Source organism: Cottoperca gobio, chromosome 23 (assembly GCF_900634415.1).
Source record: "Cottoperca gobio chromosome 23, fCotGob3.1, whole genome shotgun sequence".
Classification (NCBI taxonomy): domain Eukaryota; kingdom Metazoa; phylum Chordata; class Actinopteri; order Perciformes; family Bovichtidae; genus Cottoperca; species Cottoperca gobio.
In genome coordinates this window covers 11347840-11373307 of record NC_041377.1, presented here as the reverse complement: position 1 = coordinate 11373307, position 25468 = coordinate 11347840, and the positions used below count along the sequence as shown (strand labels likewise).

Here is a 25468-nt window from a genome sequence, read left to right as displayed (position 1 = left end):
TGAAGCGAGTGTTGGGTGAGAAAACTGTGCAAACAAGGAGGTTGTAAGGGAGCGGGGGTAAATAAATGCTGCAATAAAAGGTCCTGAGGCTCATGTAGAGCCGATGTAGAGCTGACGTAGAGCCAATGTAGAGCTGACGTAGAGCCAATGTAAAGCTGACGTAGAGCCGATGTAGAGCTGATGTAGAGCCGATGTAGAGCTGATGTAGAGCCGATGTAGAGCTGACGTAGAGCCGATGTAAAGCTGACGTAGAGCCGATGTAGAGCTGATGTAGAGCCGATGTAGAGCTGATGCTCTACGGGATGACTTTTATCTATTTTCTCTTGGAAAACTGCACATTGTTCTGCTGTACTGTATGCCGGTCTTGGAGGCGATGTTGGACCAGGGGAGCAGAGAGCGCAGCAGGGACTGGGCCTGCCGGTACAGCCTCTGAGGGATGGAGCAGGGGCTCAGGCTGGCCAGGGTTGAACCGATGTGCTGGATATAGTCAAATATTGTCCAGGGTGGATGACCCCCATTGATGTAGAACACATATGTGAATCCATCTATGAGGACGCCTCGTATAGAGTAGTAGTAGGGCAGATAGTTGTGCTGCCTGAAGTCCCGGTTCTCATAGAAGTGGATGGCAGTGTTGTTGGTGGTGAGGACATGTAGGTAGATTGCCTTACAATGGTCCTGGGTATCCGGTAATTTAAGCGAAACAGTTTTACAGATGTGTTACGTGGGATGATGAAATTGAATAACTAAAAAAAGTGGGGTTGGGTAATATAAATGTAATTATTAACATTATATTCAGGTCAATTTATCAGTCTACCCCTAAAGATAGTCTTAAGGAAGTTCAATGCAAAGCACTGTGTTTCACAGCAACGCATTTAATTATGTAACGGCACAATGCAGCTGTGAGTAGACGGACTGTTTTTGTAATGAGATGTCCTCTTTCGTTCGTCCAGTTTCTTTTAATACATCTATAAATCAATAATTTAAGCTTATTGACATTATAGTTTTGAAACAGGACCTTCAGTGTCTTAAAGTAACTTATGAAACATAAGGTGTGCCAAATTTAGAAGGTTACATCTACAATTAGAAATACTTTATGTTCAGATACATATGTAATCAACAAATATAATTATTGTATCTGCAGATACTCAATAATAAATAACTTTTCCGGTATCTGGGTTATAAAAACATGATTGGGAACATGCCTAAATGTATTACATCTGAAAAACTAGTATACAAGTAACATTCATACTAACATATAATGCACTTCCTAAAATGATGAGCACAAATACTGCATTTTAATAATCATATGTTAACTTAGATGCATATCATCCACTTGATGTAGTAAAAACAAAGAGAGGATGAAGGAGAGCATGTTTCATTTGGCCTACTGCACTTCTGCATTTTCCACATTCTGTGCAGAACTGAAACTACAGCAGATTTAAAGCATCAAAAGGCATACAATATAAGTTAATATCTTAAAGATGCATAGATGGCAAATCAGAAAGTTGGAATAACCCTAATAAGCTACGAGGATAAAGGTCATTGAATATATATTCTGTTGATTTTAAGCTTGTGACACAAATAGAGGATTGATATTGTAAAGTGTTCATGTTATGTGTCCAGTTTCTTATTAGTATTTAATGTTACATGCTCTGTTGCAGCTTACAATCCAAGTCACAGACTGACTAAAGATTGTGACTCAGCGGTATCAAGAGAAGTGGAGCGACGTCACATCGCTCAGCGTCTGAGCACGGCACAGATGTTGACATGTGGCAATCCAAACCAGCAGACTAGAGGAGCGCTTCCTTTCTTTTACAATTATTACAACACACACTTAGATTGTGTCACCTGCTTACCAGTGATAATAAAAACAGTTTATTAATATTTAAATGAGCACGCTGTTGAAATAAAATGCAAAATCTAAGTAGATGTAGCAGAAAATACATATAATCATATTATAATTTCAGCAAGACTTTAAAGGATAAATGTGCATTTTAAACACGCTGCACACTTCACGCTACATCTTACAGGCTGAGGCAACACTGTACACTCTTATGCATATCTATTCTTTCAAAACGGTGGCAATTAGCATACTGTACTGCAGGCAACAGCTGGCGCTCCATACTTGAGTGCATTATCTGTAAGCTAGGGAACAAACACATGTACTCTGTTGTTGTTTTGCAAGTCAGAATCATTATTATTTCAAAACTATAAAAAAAAATACAAAAATCAGGCAAGACAGCTGAGAGTGGAACAAGACTGCAAAGATGGCAGCAAGCACACTAAGAAACAACACAGACCAACAGCCCCATAGTAAGCACCATCGTCACCTTTTGCCCCATTAATATATTTAGAGCAGGGGTGTCAAACATGTGGCCCGGCGATTCCAAAACCGGCCTGCAAGAGGGTCCAATCCAGCCCGCGGGATGACTTTGCAAAGTAGTTGTTTTGGTAGTGGTAAGTTGTTTTGAACATAAAGTAAAATACTGTTCCAGGTACCTGTGGCGAAATGTTTTATGTCTTTGTAGACACACTGTGATCTGTAAGTGATCACGTGTAAATGATAAATTGAGGCACAATATTGTTGAAATTGCACCTTTTTTTCTTAAGAAATGTCAGGTTGTTCATAATGTTTTGTAAAAAGATATAATTTGAACTTTTCCCTCCTGGCGTTTCCAAGTGTAATTATTGTTTTCCTCGGAGCCGCTACCAACAACACAGGACACACTGCCTTCGTCCATTAATAAACCTGTGCAACACATTTACTGTCATGGTGTCATTATTATTATTATTATTATTATTATTATTATTATTATTATTATTATTATTATTATTATTATTATTATTATTATTATTATTATTATTATTATTATTATTATATAGGTATTACATCGAGCAATCAACATACTGTATACTTCATGATAAATAAAAGCAAAAATGTTTTCTGTTGGCACTATTACTTTCAGCATTTCAGAAAATGATACGATTGCAGTTTACTGACTCATTGAGCGCTAATAAGGCAGAAATTCTAAATAACAGTCAGCCATTGCCGATGTTCTCGTCCCAGGAGGTAATTTTGTCTATTTTACTTATATTTATATTATTTATTTAATTATAATATATTGAAATGAGGAAATGAAATAACAGTTTTATATATTGTCTATGTGAGCTAGTGCATAGGTCTTCAACAGGGGGTGCACGGAAGTACTGCAGGGGGGCACTAATAATAATTAAAATAATAATATAATTAAAATAATAATATAATTCAAATAATAATAATGCGCATTCACATTCCCTCCTCCGCTGTGTTTCGCAAAAGGCGAGACTTCGCTCCCGACACACACACCTACAGTCAGAGACAGAGCAGAGGAAAGGAGAGGGGTGAACTAAAAGAAATTCCCCCCCGTTGCACGGACCACTTTAAGCCTCTTCTGTACAATATATACAGTAGGCGGTCCCTGCTCCACGCTACACCTGTTTGGGGGTCCTTGGCCTGAAAAACGTTGAAGACCCCTGATCTAGTGCATTACAAGCTTTCCCTGTTTTATTAAGGTCTTCTTTTACTCTTTATTATCATATTTGCTTATGTGTTACTGTAAATTATACGGTGTGATAGAGTATACTTTTACAATCAACACGTCAGTGCTTTAAACAGAGATTTTTATCATTTCTTTAACTTGTTTTTTGTCACCCATTTCACATGGATTTACCATCCGCTGACTGACATTAATTGCTGTAAGGTTGATTGTTACAGTGGAAAAGAGGCACTTTCCTTGCATGGTGAATTTTCCCCGTTGGTTCATTTAGCTGACCAGTATAGAATGGCTTCAGGCAAATTCGATGAGTCATCCATTCAAAATGAGTTTTGATGCTCTTACATCCCTCGCGATATTGAGCTAAAACACTGAAAATCTCCATCTGAATTTAATCTGCATGTTAGGTAATGTTGAACAGTACATCAATGTATCTGTAGTAAGGCATTACGGTGGATTTGTGATTGTGAATTTTAATAAAGCAGAGATACATTTAATGTTTGTCAGAAGAATGTAACACAACTAAACAATTCCTGTTTGTTTGCAGATGTCTGCACCTGGGGGAGTACACTAATCATGGACTATGTTCCTCTCATGGTCTTCACTGAACCCCTGCCCTCAAACACAGACAGTAAAACTCTGAAGCTTTCTTTGGATTATAACATTTTCACAGAGAGGTGTGATGAAAGAGCTTTTACCCAACGTCACATCTCCACATCGCTCTGTGTTTGTAAGGCGTCACATTTCTGTCACTGCCTGACTTTATTCTGCTGCATCTGTTTTTGTCATTTTTTATTCCTCTCATATGATTAATTTAATTTTAACTTATGTGATGCTGCAGTGCTCAGTTGACGTGCATATATGCTAGCAGCTGGCCTCTCGACAACTTGTAGCAGGTCCTTTATAAACAGACTGAAAAAGCAGCAGGACCAAGTAAAGAATCCTGGGGAATACCAATTCTGTTTTTTGTACTGCGAGTGTTATCTAGCACCCCAGTACAAAAGTCTCAAACCAGCCCTGACATTAACAGAGTTATGACTAGCCTGCCTACATTGTTTTAGCATAGGATTCAAACCAGAACAGAGACTTCACTGTTCACTGTCTGAAGCCTTATAATAGACAAAGCCACACACACACACACACACACACACACACACACACACACACACACACACACACACACACACACACACACACACATATAAATCCATTAACCCCAGCCCTTCCATGTACCTCTGTATAATTACATTCTACAGGTAATCTTGGTCAGTAAATGCAAGACTAACCCATGAGTGACCTGATAATCACTCACTGTGATAACAGAAAAAAGGTCAGTAAAAATGATAAGGGTCACGATGAAGAAATCACACAGAGCACATCGTCACTCCTCTTGGTACAGTGTGTGACAAAGCAGTAAGGTCTTGACCTTTTCACCACACACAGATGCTTCAATTATTACACCATAGGTCCTGAGGGTACACATTTTCACACTGTTTTTTTTAAAGCTCTGATTCATTCCCTTAATACAGATTACCATAAAATCTATATTGATGATCCGGGGTCAATTTAAGGTGAAAGGTGAAAGGTCAAACACAGTTTGCCCTGCAAGGAAAAGTTATGTAGTATGTAATACCTTAAATGAGAAATGCAGAGAAGAGATTATTGTGTCGAATATATGTTGTGTATTTTGTAATGTGCCATCTAAATAATACTGTATGCTTTAATAACGGGGTTAATAAATGGCTTTATCCACATTAGCGGTGTGGCTCTGGTGATGGCATTTGGTTAGTTGCTCAATCCATCACTTCAGTCTGGACTGAAATCTCGCAACAAATATTTAATGGATTGTTTACACAGACACTTATTGTCCCCACAGGAAGGATCCTAATAAATCTCTTCCTCCTGTGAGGTTTCTTTAGCACCAATATGCACATTTGGTTTTGAGTAAAATATTTGGATTGCTATGAACTTTGGTGCAGACATTACTGGATGAATCCTCTGACTCTTCCTCTGGTCCCACCAGCAGGTCAACGTTTTCACATATCCTATGAAACATAACTACAACTGTGTTTATATTCCTTCATTTACTTTTTATACAAGTGACAGTTTCTCATTCAATGGGAGACTATTATATGTAATCACTGTGTTTATGTCTTTCATTTCACTGTGACAGAACAGTGGTCATGGCGAGCAGAGGGTTTGCAGTGGAGATGGCTTTGTTTTTGCATTTCATTACACAAATGTGATTACCTCATTCTCCATCCTACTTTCTGTGAACTACAGCAGGGAGAGTTGGGATTCAAGGCCCAGATAAGTAATCCTTAATCATCCCTTAAAGACGTATAACATTACAATAGCTTTTTAGTTCTCTATTTAAGTTGTGTAACAATGATTTAAGCCACTGACTGACACTCAAAGTAGAGGTACAGCCATTACACAACTTTCTTTCACTCCAGTCCTTTTGTGTTTGCCTTTGAACTAAATTACCTGCTTCCTGAGAGGAACCCACACAATAACAGGCACAAAGGGACATAATGAAGGCAAAGGATAACTGGGTGAAGCCCAAATCAATGGCGTTAATCATTTTTGACACAATCTTGATTAAAACAAAGTTTTTAACATTGTCGTTTCCTTTGTGTTCCTTTGAAACTCAAACTACTTTGACAAATTACGGCCGAGTGTGGGAAAGGCTTTGGCAGCCACGCATAGATGAACACGATAGATGAAATACCTCAGCGGGAGTTTGAAATCTTAAAGCATGAAAACATTTTCTCAAAAATGTCTCAGCCTTAAAACATTGCAAGAAGGAAACTTATGGGATGAGCGTGCTGGGAATACAGTCAGTCAACTTGGTGTTTGAAGTGAGTTCTTATGAAAGAACTGCTTTATTGGAGTTAATATGCTGCACGTACAGAGCAGGAATAAACAGGGCTAAACCCTCTTGTATAGAGCCTAATGGCTAGCATCACAAGCACAAAGCACAAGGATGTGCGTGGCTGGGTGGCGTATTTATGTTTTGTGTGTGCATGTCAGAACGAGACGGGGTGGGGCTTGTGTACAGAGATTAAATCCACTTGGAGAGTTTGACTGTTTGCCTGCTTTGCCAGATGGCCATGGTCCATGTCTTGGGACTGTGGTGGCACCGTCCATAAGGCAGCCGTCTCTCAAACCCATGTAAGGATCCTCGTGTAGGGAGTTGTTTTTTTTGTCTCCTGCAAATTCTCATTGTCTGTAACAGAGTCTGTTTTTTCACCGCCTGAATAATAGAGAAGATACACAATAAGAGCTGCATGTTGGTGTTGGGGTAATTGATTCTATTAATGAAGTTAATATATATTTACATTGATAGTTAAAGATGCATCTGGTGTACAATATAACTCAATGTCAGATGTGCATCAACAAGTTCAAGTTAACAACATATTATCGGTCTTTATGAATATTTATGCTTTCATTTTTAAATATTTAAGCTTCCTAAACTCACCAGGTTGAGCTGAAACTCGTATCCTCAAGCAAGCAAAATCAATAATCAAATCAAATTTATTTGTATAGCCCAATATCACAAATTATACATTTGTCTCAGTGTGCTTTACAGACTGTACAGGTTACGACACCCTCTGTCGTTCTGACCCTCGCATCACACAAGGAAAAACTTCCGAAAAAAGACCCCATAATTAAAGGGGGAAAAATGGAAGAAACCTCAGGGAGAGCAACTGAGGAGGGATCCCTCTCCCAGGACGGACATCCTCAACATTAAACTTGGTTGGTGGATAAAATTGACAAGGAATATACAATGATGTTGCTGACTTAATAGATATACAGCATTTCTTTCAACTGGATCTCAAGGATCAGTAGTTGAGTCAGCGAGACAGCGCTTCAGCTGTTGAATAAGCATAAGCATAATTGATATATCTATCAATTAAACCAGACGAAACCAATCAATTGGCTAAACTTCAAGCATGCTTGACATGAAAACTTGGATATCTAGCAACTTTTTGATGTTAAACACAGACCAAACTGAAGTTATTATACTTGGCCTTAAATGCCTCCGAAACGCATTTTCTAATGACATAGAAGCTCTGGATGGCATTACTTTGGCCTCCAGCACCACTGTAAGGAATCTTTGATCAGGATCTGTCTTTTAACTCCCACATAAAAAAGGACTGCCTTCTTTCATCTATGTAACATTACAAAAATAAGACATCCTGTCTCAAAATGATGTAGGAAAACTAGTCCAAGCATTTGTTACTTCAAGGCTGGATTACTGCAACTCATTATCAGGTTGTCCCAAAAAGTGCCTTAAGACTCTTCAGTTGATCCAAAATGCAGCGGCACGTGTATTGACAAGAACAAGGAAACGGGATCATATTACTCCTGTATTAGCTGCTCTGTACTGGCTCCTGGTAAAATACAGAATAGAATTCAAAATCCTTCTCCTGACTTACAAAGCAATTAATGGTCAGGCTCCAGCATATCTTAAAGATCTCATAGTACCTTATAAACCAACTAGAGCATTGCGCTCCCAGACTGCAGGGTTACTTGTAGTTCCTAGAGTCTCTAAGAGTACAATGGGAGCCAGAGCCTTCAGCTATCAAGCTCCTCTCCAGTGGAACCAGCTTCCAGTTTGTGTTCGGGAGGCAGACACACTCTCCACATTTAAGAGCAGGCTAAAGACTTTCTGTGGCAGTGGGGTGTGGTTAGGGCGCCGGCTGCTGGGGAGGGACAGGAGTGTCCCAGCTGGAGGCCAGACAGCTGAACGGAATCAGGTAATCAGTCACATAATAAATGCATGGGGATGGCCTGGTTCTGTTCTCTTGCAGTAGGCTGGGTTCCAGAGGAGATGGAGACGCTTGGTGAGCCAAGACGCAGCGCAGCCTGGAGAGCGACGAACAGCAGAGTGACCGACTGGAGAGCGACCTGTTAGTGTGCTTGTGATAGAAAGCTTACCTGTGAGCGAATAAAGCGGTGTGTGCAACCCTATACTCTCTCTCTGTCATCCCTGAATCTGACTGTGGACAAGAGGCTCCACAAGTGGCGCCTGAACAGGGACATGACAGAGGAGGTAGCTGCGCAGAGCCCGCTAGGGCTGATCCTCCAGCGTCTGGCGGCCATGCGCGAGGGCACCGCGGCCCTCCAGCAACAGCAGAGCCAGACGCTCGTAGACCTGGCGGCGTACCAGAAGGCGGACCGAGACCTCCTGCAGGGAATGCTCTGGTCATCGGCTGCCCCGGAGGTTGAGTCGGGAGGCGGGCCAGCCCAGCTCCCGCGGGTCGCAGTGCAGAAGATGACGGCGGAGGACGACCCCGAGGCCTTCCTGGACATCTTCGTGGGCACGGCAGAGGCGTGCGGGTGGCCGCAGGCGGAGTGGGGGATACGACTGCTCCCCCTGCTGTCCGGGGAAGCCCCGCGGGCCGCCCATACCCTGCCTGCGACCTCCAGATACGACTACAACCAGCTCCGGAGGGCGATCCTGGACCGGTTGGGCAGCACACCAGAGGGACATCGCCGCCGGCTCCGGAGCCTGCCCTTTGAGGACGCTGACCGACCCTTCGCCTTCGCCCAGCAGCTCCTCGACTCAGCTAGGCGCTGGCTCCAGCCAGGAGTCAACTCCGTTGAGGACATCGTCGGGCAGGTGGCCCTTGAGCAATTCATCGCAGTGGGGTGTGGTTAGGGCGCCGGCTGCTGGGGAGGGACAGGAGTGTCCCAGCTGGAGGCCAGACAGCTGAACGGAATCAGGTAATCAGTCACATAATAAATGCATGGGGATGGCCTGGTTCTGTTCTCTTGCAGTAGGCTGGGTTCCAGAGGAGACGGAGACGCTTGGTGAGCCAAGACGCAGCGCAGCCTGGAGAGCGACGAACAGCAGAGTGACCGACTGGAGAGCGACCTGTTAGTGTGCTTGTGATAGAAAGCTTACCTGTGAGCGAATAAAGCGGTGTGTGCAACCCTATACTCTCTCTCTGTCATCCCTGAATCTGACTGTGGACAAGAGGCTCCACACTTTCCTTTTTGATAAAGCTTATAGTTAGGGCTGGCTCAGGTTTTCCTTGGATCAGCCTCTAGTTATGCTGCTAGACTGCCGGGGGACACCTCCCTGCTCTCTTCCTTCTCTTCCCCTTCCTCTCTCCTCCCCCTTCCTCTCTTCTTCTCCCTCTCTATGTGTATGCATTATGTAAATGTATGTTACTAACTCATCCCCGGAGTTTCTGTGTCTCATGTGGCAGGTTGCCACTGATAAAGTTTGCGTCAGGATCAGGAATCGTGGCTGTACCTGCTGCCCTGGTCCTGCTGGACAACGGGATACTTTCTCTTTTTCAACACAACATAATTTCTGTCAAATGTTGTATTTGTACTATGTTGTTTATCCTGTACACACAACATCTATTGCACGTCTGTCCGTCCTGGGAGAGGGATCCCTCCTCAGTTGCTCTCCCTGAGGTTTCTTCCATTTTTCCCCCTTTAATTATGGGGTTTCTTTTAGGAAGTTTTGCAGTAAAATGTTTCTTAAAGAAGTATTGTTATTGATATTGGTACGGGAATCAATACTTTTGAGGTGAAGGAGCGATCTTATTTTCCTCAGCCAAAGGCTTAAAAGGTAAAGTCGGAGCATCAATCACTGCAGAGCTTAATATCAAATACACTTCATGCTAAATAAAACTAAAATTCATTGATAATTTCTTTACATTCTGCATCAGTTGTTGCCAACGTGAAAGTTGTGAGAAGGAAACACGACGACGACGTTACGCCGCATGGAGCTGGGGAATAATTGTAATTGACTTCCTGGTTAGTGCTCGCTGCTTCTCACTTTACTTCTGCCGCTTGCCTCTTTCCTTTACTCGTCCGTGTTTACCTCCATTTTTTATTTTATGTTACCTTACTCCCCTCTGCCTCGCCACGCTATTTCCACCTCCACCTCCAACCATCCGTCTCCTCTCTTGTGACATCCTCCCATCCTTTCTATGCATCCATCCCTTCTGCCTCCCATGCGGACAGGCCACTCTGACCTGCATCTGTCTGGCACGGACGAGTCCCAGGTTTGGTTTAAATGCCCCAATTATTCTCCTGAATTATGATGTCCTGCTCTGGGCGGTGTGGCGGCGTCTCTGTGGCTCTCTTATGAAAGCTGGCACGGTACAACAGAACCATTTACACAGGCCAGATTAAGGGCAAGTTCACATGAGCGGTTCTCCCCATGTACCAAGCTGTCGGTCGGTGTAGAAAACTGACCACATGGAATCACTCATCTCTCCATGTTGAACGTACCGCCTGCCTTTTACAACACCTCTCTAGTTTTAGTGGATATCAAAGTAAGTATTGTCCGTTTCATGTTCATGCACAAGGTGAGACACAATGAATAAGGTCTTGATGCAAAATGGATGCATGCAAATATTCACGTTTAGAATAAATACATTTTCGTGGAAATAATATTACAGCAGAATAAGCAATTTAATCCATAGGTGCTGAGATATTTAAATATGCAACCAGCTCAGATGTTGTTCCACGTACAGCGCCGATGACCACTTACTTTGTGGTGTTTTATTCAGCAAGTTATTAATAATGCGTTGTGTTGCAGATAAGACGTGTCAGCGTGATATGCTCTATAATAGCCACCGGCAGTGTAAAAACTAGTCTAAATTCTGCATAATTGCATCTGGGGATGTACAGATAACACGACTAGACCGTGTGTTCCTGTTATGTTATTTTCTGGGCCATATAATTTGTTCTGGTCAGTTATGTTTAGCAGCTCCTCTGAGGTGAAGGCATGAGGCCATGTCAGGAGACTGACAGGAAATACTCTTTATAATGGAACCACAAATTAATAATACAGCAACAAGCACTTGAACAGAAGCTTTTAAAATGATTATTTAAAAAAGGTAAAATTATATTTGCACAATTCCGCCTTCCCTCGCCAACGGTTAAGATTATATTTAAATAGTATTGATTGATGATTGATTGAAGCTAATTTAAACTCTATTTAATGTGCACAGCCTGGAGTTAAACTTATTTATTGGTCGAGAAAATGCAGTTCCATATTTTCCTCGAATTGCTAAACCATGCGAGAGAGCAGGTGGGAGTGACGTGCAACAAACATCGCTTCTGAACACTGTATTTTTACCGCCCACTCCATCCAGTTCCATTCATCTAGCGGTGGCCCTCATTTGTCAGTCAATTCCGTGCCTAAAGGAAGATTGTTTAATGTGTGAGAGTATTGTAATAAAAAACAAGGCAGGTGACACACTCATATAATTCCCGAGGTGTGCTCACATGTGGTGCACTCACACTGCTCCCTGTTGGAAAACACAGAACACATTCAGCTCACACTTGGATGAGCTCAAAATAGCCTCCCCCCTTGCATCTTCTCAAAGCAACTCAGTAATCCAGCCTCTATGGTTAGACATTCCCCATTTTTTAGCACTAGTGTAATCCTACATTACGACTGAGCCCACTAAATCTCGGGTGACATATGTTCCACACTCTGAAAGGTAGTCTAATCATCCAGCTCTTTTTCTTCACCCCATAATTGATCATATCACATGTGGCCTTGATTAAACACCCACTCGCACTTCAGAATTAATCATGCATTGCATGAACTTAGCATTAATCACGGTATAACCCCAGCTCCATCTCCATTTCTCAGTCGGACTGTAATGGGATATTCATCTCTGAAACAATTAATAACATCGGCATGGGGGCTCCTGCACACTAGCCCCATTCTCTCTGTTCCCACAGTGTTATTTTAAGATGGTCGCAGGCGATGATTGAGGGGTCGCAACGAGAGCTTAAATGGGATTTATTAGCGGAGATGCCAGGGGTGAAGAGAGGAGAGAAGAAGTGCAGAAGCAGTGGGCTGACTGTGAGATTGGAAGAAGCGGAGTGAAGGAAATAGAGAGCGGGGAGACCAAGAAAGAGAGAGGACCTAAAAAGGTGATGGAGTCATTGGCATGTTTTCACACGTGTACCCGCTGGAGAGGCATCAATCTTCTTTATCTCCTTGAGATTTTTTATATCTCAGTCTTTCTCTCTCTGTAATAACCCCCTGCCACCTACCAGATGATTCATATCAAACACTCCGCGGCAGAGCTCCTCTGGGGTTCATAGAATACCTGCCACTACGATCCACAACAGCACATAACGACACACACGCACAACGGGATAAGAGAGCTGGAAAATAGATTATTATGCTCTTCTCAGAGATTCACTTGAACGTAACAAAATGAGAGTAGCCTATCATATTGTGCCGCTGCTGTAGAGCATAAAGAGCACAAAAGAGGTGATTGACGAATACAGCATCCGCCATCTAGAACTCATTCTTCAGCAGTGAGGTCACATGCACCTGATGAGGCAATGATGGATCACTCTATAGCCTTTTAACTTTTTGTTTTCACAAAGTAACATGCAAGTAATGATGGAAAAAACATTCATTCTCTGGCCAGAAGAAACTTTAGGCCAATGTTCAACATCAGTTAGTTTATTATTTATTAAATAGGGATAATGAAAAAGCTAGATAAAGCAAACAGCGTGTTTTAAATACCTGTTTAAAATGTGTTGAACACAGAGTGACTCATATTCCTGTGGCCTTTACATCCATTTACATCTTCGGGACAAGTTTGCATTCATAAAAGTCATTTATCTGACCACAGTCATTAAAAGTATGTCCATGAAATAATTCTGAGATGATGGGAGACCATTTTAACAAAGGCATTCATCAGCTGAAACCACTGCAACTAGGTCAGTTTTACATATTCCACTTACGCAGTGTTAGAATTGTAGTGTTTGAAATGAATGATAGAAATATTACAAAGGACAGTTTGAATAAAGAGCACTAAGAGTTGGAAAATGTTGTTTCACCTTATTTCTAACATCTACAGAGAGAAATGTGAATACATTAAATAATGTCAGTAAACAATCACAATGACATCCACCTCCTGCTTCTGGGACCTCCTTGCACACGCTCCCAGATATGGATGTATTCTCTGGCATGTCTGGTGAGGCACCTGAAGCCAAAAACAGGATGCGTCTTGGCGGTACATAGAATGCGGTCGAGAATGAGGACGCCAGGTTCTTTGAAGCTTCTTGGCAATGGACAGCAAGTCCAGATGTGCTGCACAGCGCCCCCCAGTGGACAGATTGTAAAACGGGGACAGATGCGTTGCATCCTGCTCCGGTGAAGAGAACTGGGCACACATGGTTTCATTCATACTTTTTGTTTGATTAGTAACTATGAACCCTAATATGTTTCTTCTCTTTTATTGAACACTATAATGCGCAGCCCATGAAAAAATATTTGATGAATGTCAATGTTGTACAAAGTGACAAACTACAACTCGCCACACGCAGAGCAAGTGACGTAGTATAGCGAAGGTCGCGTGCTATAATAACGAACTTAACAAGCCAGAAGGTGGAGTCAAACAAGCACCAGACTTTCACCCAGATGTGTGAAACCTAAAGTAGAATTACTTTTACCTACAGTCAGGTGACTCATGTCATGTTACGCTTCGTCACTGAGGTAATATTTAGTCCAAACCATGATCTTTTTTCTAAACCTAACCAATTGTTTCAGTGTTAATCACGTGGTATTGTGGGTTTCTGCAAACAAGGCTGATATGAAACATATTTATTAAACGTAGACATTCAATGTATTCATCAAAAATTCTGCAGACTAGTTTGTAAAGTGAGATGAAGAGCACTCCTGGAGCTAGTGAGGATACAGCATCTTGCTCTTTGCGGGCTTGTGCTGGTATTGAACTCGACTGGTTGACTTGTGTTACTTTACATGCTGTAAATTGTTCCTTTGTTACAAAATGAAACCTCCATGACATGTCGACCACAGCATGAAACGGTACAACCCTCCGCTGAACAAGGCCCAACTTGAGCAGAGGTGGACACATGAGGTTAAATAATTACTAACTCGGAAAGAGAGGGTGCAAAAGTGAATAAGTGCACACTTGAGAATAAAGTTGAGGGGAAATGAAGGGAACAAAGAGAGCCGTGTAGTAGTTGAGGACCTTCCCCAACCATGTTGCCTTCAGGAAACGTAGGTACTGTGAGAAGTACGATTCTTTCTATACACCATCTTCCCGTGGTTGGCAGTAAAAAAAGACGCCAGTGACAAAGTTCCTTTAAGCAAGCGGTCTTAGACCATAGTCGGCACCAGTAGCAGTATGCATTTTTAGGTGGAAAGTTGGGAAATTAAGCATTAAATTAACTAGCTTTATGCTATTAGCTTTACACTCTTTCTTTAAGATACGCAAAACACCATTACAACACCAACATTGAATGTGGCAGAACTTAGAGACATCCAGCCTCATCATCTGGGTCGTTCCAGAATTGGAGGACAATTTAGACATCAACACTTTTGAAAAATTAACCTTATTTTATTACCGTAACCTCTCTGCTTTTGTATATCCCACCCGCTCCTCTCAGACCCAACACCTCGTCACAGGTGGCCTGTGGAACTGCCAGTCGGCCACTCGCAAGACAGCGTTCATCTCTAGCTACGTCTCCCATCAATCCCTTGACTTCCTTGCCCTCACTGAGACTTGGATCACACCTGATAACACTTCCACCCCTGCTGCTCTCTCCACAGCCTACTCCTTCTCCCGCTCGCCCAGAACCACTGGACGAGGAGGTGGAACTAGTCTGCTGATCTCTCCCAAATGGAGTTTTTCTCTTTACCCACTGCCAGACTTCACTCACTCGTCTTTTGAATTTCATGCTGTCACTGTAACAAAGCCGGTTACATTAAACATTTGTTGTTCTCTACCGTCCTCCAGGTCCTTCCATCTGGTTGCTTTCCTAACAATCTTAAGAGAAAGGCAAGAGTGAACCCTCTCTTAAAGAAACCCTCACTCGATCCTTCTGAAGTCAACAACTACAGACCTGTCTCTCTTCTCTCTTTTCTTTCCAAAACACTTGAGCATGCAGTCTTTAATCAACTCTTGTCTTACCTTCACCAGAACAACCTTCTTGATCCGCACCAATCTGGTTTCAAGGCAAGCCACTCAACTGAGACTGCCATCCTCGCTGTCACTGAGGAACTGCTAGAGCAGCCTCCCTCTCCTATGTTGTCATCCTTCTGGACCTTTCTGCTGCGTTTGACACAGTGAACCACCAGATCCTCCTCCACACCCTCCAAGAACTGGGAGTCTCAGGCTCTGCTCTCTCCCTGCTAGAATCCTACCTAAAGGATCGCACCTACAGGGTAACTTGGATAGCGGCTCTGTCGGACCCCTGTCAACTCACCACCAGGGTACCTCAGGGCTCTGTCCTGGGGCCTCTCCTCCTTTCACTGTACACCAACTCAATTGGCTCTGTCATTCACTCTCATGGTTTCTCCTACCACAGCTACGCAGATGACATTCCACTGATTCTGTCTTTTCCCAGATCTGAAACCCAGGTGGAGGCACGGATCTCGGCTTGTCTGGCTGATATCTCTCGGTGGATGGCCGCACATCACTTGAAACTAAACCTTGACAAGACCGAGCTCCTTTTCCTTCCAGGTAAGGGCTCTCCCATCCAAGACCTTATCATTAACATCGGCACCTCCGTTGTCTCCCCAACTCTGACTGCATCTGGGTGTGACGCTGGACAACCAACTGTCTTTTGGTCCCAACATCGCTGCAACAACCCGCTCCTGCAGATGCACTCTGTACAACATCAGGAGGATACGTCCCCTACTGACTCAGAAGGCGACGCAGGTTCTTGTTCAGGCTCTTGTCATCTCCCGCCTTGACTACTGCAACTCCCTCCTCGCTGGACTGCTTGCATGTACCATTCAACCTCTACAGCTCATCCAGAATGCAGCAGCCCGACTGGTCTTCAATCTACCCAAGTTCTCCCACACTACACCGCTTCTCGGCTCCCTTCACTGGCTACCAGTGGCGGCCCGAATCTGCTTCAAGACTCTGGTGCTGGCCTACCGTGCTTTGAATGGATCAGGCCCTTCCTACATCCAGGCCATGGTCGAACCATACACCCCAGCGCGTTCATTTCGCTCTGCATTGACCAATCGGCTCGCCACTCCCTCACTACGAGTGTGACCCAGATGTCCCTCAAACAAAACCTGCCTGTTTGCTATCCTGGCTCCAAAATGGTGGAACAACCTCCCCATTAATGTGAGAACAGCAGACAGTCTTCACACCTTCCGGTGCAGACAGAAAACTCACCTGTTTCGACTGCACCTCGGCGAATGAAGAAAACTAAATAACTGTACTTTGTATGTTGCACTTGTATTGGTTTGGCTTATTTATAGCTAATAGTTTAATTTGTATTCTATTGTTTCTGTATGTTGCACTTATGTTGTTGCACTTCAAACTGGCTATTTGAAGACAGTGTTCACTTATACGATTGAACCTATTTGAAGCTATTGTACTTACAAGATTCTTGCTGTTCGGAGTTGTATCTCCATGATTGTTTGCACTTTTTGTACGTCGCTTTGGACAAAAGCGTCAGCTAAATGAACTGTAATGTAATGTAATGATACTTTGGGAGGTGCTGCGGGAATATGGGGTGGGGGGTCACTTCTGAGGGCCATCCAATCCCTGTACGCCCAAAGCGAGAGTTGTGTCCGGATAGTCTGCAGTAAGTCGGACTCGTTCCCAGTGAATGTTGGCCTCCGCCAGGGCTGCGCATTATCTGCAATCCTGTTTGTGATTTTCATGGACAGGATAGGATATCGAGGCATAGTCGTGGAGGAGAGGGGTTGCCTGAGGATCTCATCGCTGCTCTTTGCAGATGATGTGGTCCTGATGGCATCATCGGTCTGTGACCTTCAGCAGTCACTGGATTGGTTCGCAGCCGAGTGTGAAGCGGTTTGGATAAGGATCAGCACCTCGAAATCTGAAGCCATGGCTCTCAGCAGGAAACCAGTGGACTGTCTACTCCGGATAGGGAATGAGCCCTTACCCCAAGTGAAGGAGTTCAAGTACCTCGAGGTCTTGTTCGTGAGTGAGGGGACAATGGAGCGAGAGATCGGCCGGAGAATCGGAGCAGCGGGGGCGATATTGCATTCGCTATAGTGACGAAAAGAGAGCCGAGCAAAGCTCTCGATCTAACGGGCGATTTTCGTTCCTTCCCTCACCTATGGTCATGAAGGCTGGTTCATGACCGAAAGAACGAGATTGCTGGTACAAGCGGCCAAAATGGGTTTTCTCAGACGGGTGGCTGGCGTCTTCCTTAGAGATAGGGTGAGAAGCTCAGCCACCTGTGTTACTCTAATTATAGTAACAGGGTTGCAAATCAATGCTAATTTTAGCTTTTACCTCATGAATTAATGCAAGCTGCACAAAGTAATGCTACTGTCAAGGAATGGACACATACATATCTAACTTAAGAAAGATATGTTTGAAATTAATTTGTTTTAGTCTCATAATGTGAGTAACAGGGTTGCGTTTGTGTGAGTGCCACACTCCATCAAGAGTGAAACGATTGGAAATATATTAAAAACAAAAGGGAGGACTTACCTTTGGTCTACCCATGGTAGTAGCACATGACTTGCTGATGCCATTTCCTCTGTGTCATGTGACTAACAGTTTTCGGTAACAGGGTAGCGCGCATGCTGTGGGACACACTTTCAGTGTAAGATTACTGTTATTTAAAATGTGTTTATGATTTAAAAAATTGATTTTACCAATACAAGAGACATATATCAATAGAATAATACCAAAAAAAGTAAATAGAAACCCTATATTAAATGTTATATTTGACATGCAAGTTGGTCACCAAGAAGCTGGGACAAGAGAAAAATGCTATTTTAGGGGTGTTTGAGAGCTATTTGATATTTTAAATAATATTTTGAAATACCTTTTTCTGCAACTTTATATACATTTTGTCTCAACACAAGTATCTTTAACACAACAAGTGTATGGTTTAGCTTTTTGGGCATGGATTATTAGATTTTGTATATGTGGGACATGAAATGTCCTCCAATTCTGGAATGACCCATCTAACGCCAGAAGTGAAAACTGGTATGAGCCTGGTCATCACATGTATCCAACTCCCTAATGGAGATAAAGCTTGTACGTGTTGGTAGTCTGCAGCCACCAACAGCCTGAGGCGGTGTAAGACATGAATGGATGGTGCCTGCTCCCAGGGATGGAGACCTAATTGAATAATTCACTGAGGTCAGGAACACAGCAACCGTTACCTACATTCAGTGCGTGTCTGTTGTGTGCATGACGTGAGAGCCATCACTCCCACTTCCCCCGTGTTGTAGTTTTACTCGATGTATTATGTGATTCACCGAGCCTTTTGTTCATCAGCGCTGCTCGTGTCTCCATGGAGAGACAAAAGCAGCGGTGTCAAAAGGTATGATAAACCCACAAGTGCATTCGGTATTCTCTGTCGGCTGTTTGTCTGTGTGTGAGACGGAGCTCCCATTGCTCCTCACTGTGTCGAAGGCACTCGAGAACAGCAGCCTACAGTGATATCACTCTGCTCTTCATGCTCGCTGCTACAGTATGTCACAGGGGGAAAAGACATTTCTTGGAAATTATTCAGCAGAGATTTCAGTGGCTCGAGGTATTCCTATTTAGCTACATCATGCAGGAAAAAAATCAGTACAGCACATTTCTGTACCATAACTCCACAACGCTCCGGATGATAGCCTTCTCACTGCATATCTACCAAGCAGGCATGCCAGCTTGGTAGATATGCAGTGAAACAAAATAATATATCTGAATTCTAAATTTCAATACAATATTATCCTGTCTTCCTACGTCTATATTATCCCACCAGACACAAGGGTATTATAGCAAATTATAGAAGAGAAGATGTTGCTGCAGGCACAGTGAAATGTATATGCAATCGTCCCGCGTGTAACTAAGGACATCTGCAACAGGAGAACACTACAGATGTGTAAAAAGGCCTCTAATGGCATGCAGGCCAAATCCACTGTTCTCTTTCTTCTGCAGATTATGATTTTAATGTTAATTAAACATCAGAGCTCATTACTGATTTGAGACTGTAAAGACTCTTCTTGTTTCAAGTATTCATCTGTATTTCAAAAGGATGTGGAACCTCCCTGCTACGTCTTTTAGTAGCATTAGCAGCTTTCAGATGCAACAGGCCCCGGGCATAAGAGCTGTAGTCACATTATAATTGTGTTCTGTACAGAACAGAAAAATAATGAGACAAGCAGCGTAGCTTCTCCCACTTCTGCCAGAATTTATACATCCACATTAATGTACTTTAAACTGTATTATTCTTCACAGTAGTCCTCAGTAGTCATAGTAGTCCACAACACATTACCAGGTTGCATAATCACAACAATGAACTTAAATTCAGTTTTCCAAATATTTTTATTTATTTACAATCCATGTGTTTTGTAAGTCTTCACATACAAATTCTGCTCACAGCTTCAGTAAATGCAAAAGTAGATGCAAGATTCAAGACGGACTAGCTGAGAGGATACTAATCAATGTTTAATATCAACATATTAGCAGAATGGGAAATCACATTAGCAAATAGCACGGCTGGCGGGAGACATTACACAACTAATCTTTAACACGGAATATAAATATCAAACTGCATTTCAAAACACACACTTGCTAAACAGCTTTTAACATGACCGGGGTCTCATCAAATGGTTGATATCATAAGGGAGTCCCACATGAGACATAAAGATACACGAGTTCTGTGAGTTACAGCCAGAGACGTATGCAGGGCTGAGCTTACAAAGGGGTTCAGGGGCCGGACCCAACCGGGTTTGGGCAGAGAATCAAAGCTCTAATAACGGTGTATTTCCAAATTCTAGCGTTTTCTTTTGCCTTTTCCAGAAAACTTCCTACCCATTTATTCATATATTGTTTTACTTTTGATATTGCCTTTTGCAATTATGCACCAAAGCTATGGAACACTTTACCTGCAGACATTAGGGAAGCAAGCTCGCTCAATATCTTCAAAAGTAAGCTAAAAACATATCTCTTCACTTTAGCCTTTTAATGGTGATATTTTATACAATCTTTAATACTGGTACTTTATGCCACTTTAAACTCATTTAAATGCTTTTATTAAAGCTGCTATTGTATCTCTTTACTTTTAGCCTTTTAATATATATTTTACCAAATGCTTTTATTCTGTAAAGACTATTTTAATTCTGCTATTTATCTCTTTACTTTAACCTTTTAATGGTGATATTTTATACAATATTTTAATGCTGCTACTTTATGCCACTTCAAAATAATTTCTAAAGCTATTTTATACTATTTTAATTCTGCTATTTTTAATGCTACTTCACACTCATTTACATCAACACTGTGATTATTGTACTGTAAATGCTCTTATTCTGTCTAATCTTGTATTAATTTTTATGTTTTTGGTGTGAAGCTGCAATGCTATACAAATAAAGCTTATTATTATTATTATTATTATTATTATTATTATTATTATTATTATTATTATTATTATTAGTATTTCTGTGTCATGCCAAACATTTGCCATACATCTTTCGTTCTTGCCTATAGACCCTTTTATCCTGTTAGTAAACAAGATGACGGAGTTTAGCTGGAGGCAGAATAATTCTCTGCACATGTTAGCCATCGCTGGATAGCACGTTTTGATGGCTTGTTTTTTTAACAATGGCTGAAGAGAATTTGAGTTTCTCTGAATATGTAGAGTCACACACTCTCGGGCACCTCGAGTGTTAGTTAAGAAAGTTAACATTAACCAACTGATCTGATTTATGGGATGATCGGACAGGATTAGCTGTGGTGAAGAGCCAGACATTTACACACCGGCTAGACAAACTAAGAAAAACGGAGGGCTTATAACTCTTTTGGTACCTACAACTATTGCACCTATAGTAGTTAAAGGGAGAGGACACTCTGGCCATACAATAAGCGTTAGCTAAAGGAGGTTAGAGAGTTACGAGAGAAATTACCGACACCGAACGTTATTCCTCCCAACTAAACTTTGGACCGCATATCCACAGCTACACCAGAGAACGATGGTTTTATTGACAGCCATATTGATTTTTTTGCCCCCAGTATTCTTGTTTTTATACACAATCTGGATTCAATCTGTTTTTTTACTCATTTAGCCACATCTCTGACTGTGTTATTGGTTTTCTAATAAAAATGGGTTCATCTTGTCCCAAAGTTTCACACGTTCAAATACAGAAGCTGTCCAGTTCGATCACAGACACAATGTCGGTGACCGCCAGTGAAGCAGTATTGGGTTCAGGGGCCATGTTCAAGGGTAATGCAATTTTTGGTTATCAGATCACCCGTACTATAATGACATTACAGTCGTTTTTTATTCCCTCTAACCCCCAAGTGATTGGCCATGTTCCCCGTTCGTTCTGGCTGTACTGCCATTTGTGGTGTCCGCTCTGTTGTCAGCCAGCTCTCAGTAAGTAGGTCTGATAATGTCTGCTGCAGATAACCATGGAGGGATTCCCTGAGCTTGTGTCTTTCATGCCTTGCCAGTCCATTAGCCAGCCATACTGCCAGTGTGGCTGACAAATGACTGAATTAGATCCGAGTGTCATCCGATGGGGAAAAATATCATCTCTCTCCTTCTAGATCCTTGTCACATGCTCTCTTCCTCTGGTGTGGTTGCACTCTCTCCCTGTGATGTTTCTCGTTCTGTGAAGTCTATTTCTTGCCTACATCTTTTCTTCTCTTGATATATTTCCCTCTCTGGCATTTCCTCATTTCATGACAAGTCCATTTCACTTTCTCTCTCCATTTGCATTTCCTATTCTTCTTTTATTTGAGTGCAGGCCAGTATAAAACTTGTTGGGTTCATGATGAAACACTACCAGAGCCCACGATGCTACAGCATGTTTGGAAATGATGGATTTCTACGTGCGATTTTACTTTTCTGATCCTCATTACAAATGTGAATCATCAACCATGTACGCCTAAAGTGTCGAGCCATTAGCAGCTGATGTTAGCTTAATCTTTTACATTTCAAAGCTTCACAAGGTTTAAAGGAATTCAAAGCAGAAGCCTTGGATTCACTTTCATTAGCTTGTTAAATATACAGCAGTTAAATGATTTCCATAAAGAACAAAGTTTAGACATTTTCAAAAATACAGATGAATTCCTCAGCATGTGTAAGTAATCACCATCAGGAGTATGTGGTGCTTAACACATTCAGTTATTAGTGACATTTTCGGTCCAATTCCTTCAACGTGACAAACGTATAATGACACAACAGCAGGGAGGCGAGGACGACGCTGTACACATTACTTTGAGCTTGGGAGTTCCCTGTAGCGACACACAGAAACAGAGTTCTCAGACATTCATCGTATAGATTTACGTGGAATTTAAACCCAAAGTTGAGCAGAAAATTCTACATTTGGATGTATTATAGGATAGTTAGGTGAGGCAACAGATGTGTGAACTCTGCATTGAGATGGAGGCAAGTATACTTACTTTTAATGATTTGTTTGTGCTTTAACCTTTAATTATATAGCACATCTGAAGATGGACAGGAAAGGGAGATTAGTTTATAGTTTACCTTTATAGTCCGAAACCCCGGCCAGGCACCAGGATGAAGGGGCTGAGGCGGCAATGCTTTTCATAAAATATAAATTCATCAACAACATCATAAGGTAACTGTTTCAAAAGCAAAGACATAAGAATGTAGCACTATTAGAGCGCTACAAACATTTAGAATGTATCAACAATTCTGTCAAAATCAGCAGGGGAGGTGTACACACACACACCTCTACACACACGCTGTCCATGGTTCCAAAATAACAACATTGATGAAACAATGCACGTGAAAGGTAAATGTCACATTACATCAGCAGTAGGTGACTGCGAACAATATCGCTGTGCTCGTTAAAACTAAAGCTTTGAGAGAAAAAACACAAATTCAATTCAGGCTTTTATTTATAGAAATATTATATCAAAAGTCCAAAAGTTTCAACCTGTTTTTGCGGTGCATGCCACAGACTGCCAGAGCGTAGCGTAGCCATACAAATCATATCGTGGAGATCATGACTAAGCAAACTGTCTGCTGATGAAGGCCGTGAGATATGGCTGAACAAAATCCAAATATATTACGAGCCCGATAACGAGCCTTTAAGCTGTGTCTAAAATAATCTTAAAAGAAAGATTATGAACTGACCCCGACTGGAACATTCTCAAAGTTCGTTCCTGCCTTAAGGGATTTCACACTTTTAATCTAGACGAAGGTATTCACAAGTCTACTTCTCCCGTCTAAACTCTTGCGGGTGCCACTCTGTATATCCCAAACTTTATTAAATTTGATGAGCTGCCATAAAAATCCAATTTTCCACGGTGTCTGCAGGCCCTCTATTATTGCTCTGTTACAGGACACCTTGCATTGCATGTAGACTACAAACATCCTCCTCACAGAGCAGCAGGTGTTTGTGTCTCACTGCCCCTGTACGCTTCCATCAACTCTTATCTTCTAAATATCATTCTGCACAACTCTCTCTCTCTCTCTCTCTCTCTCTCTCTCTCTCCATCCTTCACACCACTCACTTCTCTCTCTGCCCAGAAGCAAATATGGTCCATTACATTTTTAATGTTGTTTGTAATTACTTGGCACTCTCAACATGTCAAGAGCAAGTCATTTTTCCAAAGCGTTCATTTATGTTTGGTGTGCAGGGATCTCAATCAGCCCTCTGCGAGTGTTGCACTAAACATGTGTTTTATCCACGCTGACTGTAAGCATGTTGTATCACTTGAGTTGAAGCGGCTCTGCAAGATGTTGGATGACAGCTGGAGATTAGCACGTTCTGAAGAAAATTATAGATTTTATTTGTGGCTCATATAGGTTGCATATATTATTAAATGCTGTGTTACGCTTTACCTACGTACAGTTGAGAAAAGTTTATGCACCCAATCTATTATTTTTCTTCTGTATTCATTCTTCTTCATTTGCCAACAAGCCAGCCATGTTGCATATTTTCTCAATATAACTTTGCCCAGTCTCTTTGATAGATTTGTACACAGATGTGTGTCTGTGTCTCTGTCTGTTTGTCTCTTTCTGTGTCTCTGTCTGTCTGTGTCTGTGTCTCTCTGTGTCTCTCTGTGTCTGTGTCTTTCTGTGTCTCTGTCTGTCTGTGTCTGTGTCTTTCTGTGTCTCTATCTGTGTCTCTGTCTGTCTGTGTGTCTGTCTGTGTCTGTGTCTCTGTGTCTCTGTCTGTCTCTGTCTGTGTGTCTGTGTCTGTCTATGTGTCTGTCTGTGCGTGTGTTAGTAGATAAGACATGTTTAAACTTTATTTAAAAAGAGTAGTATTCCGCTCTAAAATTCTGCAATACAAAATAGGTACATATTAGCTTTCATAAAAAGCCTGAAAAGGCTGAAGGATCGCTGCATTAAACTAACACCAAAACAAAAGCTGTTCCGATGTCTCTCTTATCTACCGACCCGCCCGGGCCGAGCGCCTCAGCAAAACATAGCTCCTCCCATCTGTCAAAACACAAAGCCGCTCAGTAAGCCCTCAACATTTCTCTGGCTGCTTAGTGGGCAAAATCTGTCTTTCTTCTTACTACACCGTGCACTTTGAAATACCCAACCCCAACACCAACGCAAACAAACAGATGTGTTGGAGGAGGAAGACAACTGAAGCAAAGCACAAGAGGAACAAATGTAAACAAACACAGTGGACTGAAATTAACTGAGAGTGATTAAATATCTGGTGTGTGTGCTCCTCTCACCTCCAGCACTTGACAGCTGGCAGGTCACCTCCACCCACCCACACACACCCACATCCACAGACACACACACACAATGAGGACCCTCATTAACAGAATGTTATTACAAATATCCTCACTCAAGATCTACAACTGTAATTGGTCCTCCCAAAGATAGAAATACAAGGATGCACACACACACCTTCTCGGTGCATCGCCTGAATTATGTAAAAGCTTGTCAATTAAATATTGAAATGAACACGCAGGGACGAGGGGAATCACGATGAGGAAAGACAAAAAGGAAGGGGAATTATAAAAAAG

The 25468-nt window shown here is 42.1% G+C and overlaps 1 protein-coding gene across 1 annotated transcript; it reads right to left on the bottom strand.

Moving 5' to 3' along the window:
• Positions 1-309: 309 nt before the first annotated feature.
• LOC115028645 (N-alpha-acetyltransferase 60-like) lies at positions 310-5795 on the bottom strand. The gene is made up of 2 exons (XM_029462534.1): positions 5784-5795; positions 310-675 (listed from the first exon to the last, which is right to left on the bottom strand). The coding sequence occupies exons 1-2, from the start codon at positions 5793-5795 to the stop codon at positions 310-312; spliced, it is 378 nt and encodes a 125-aa protein (XP_029318394.1).
• Between the last annotated feature and the right edge of the window lie 19673 nt (positions 5796-25468).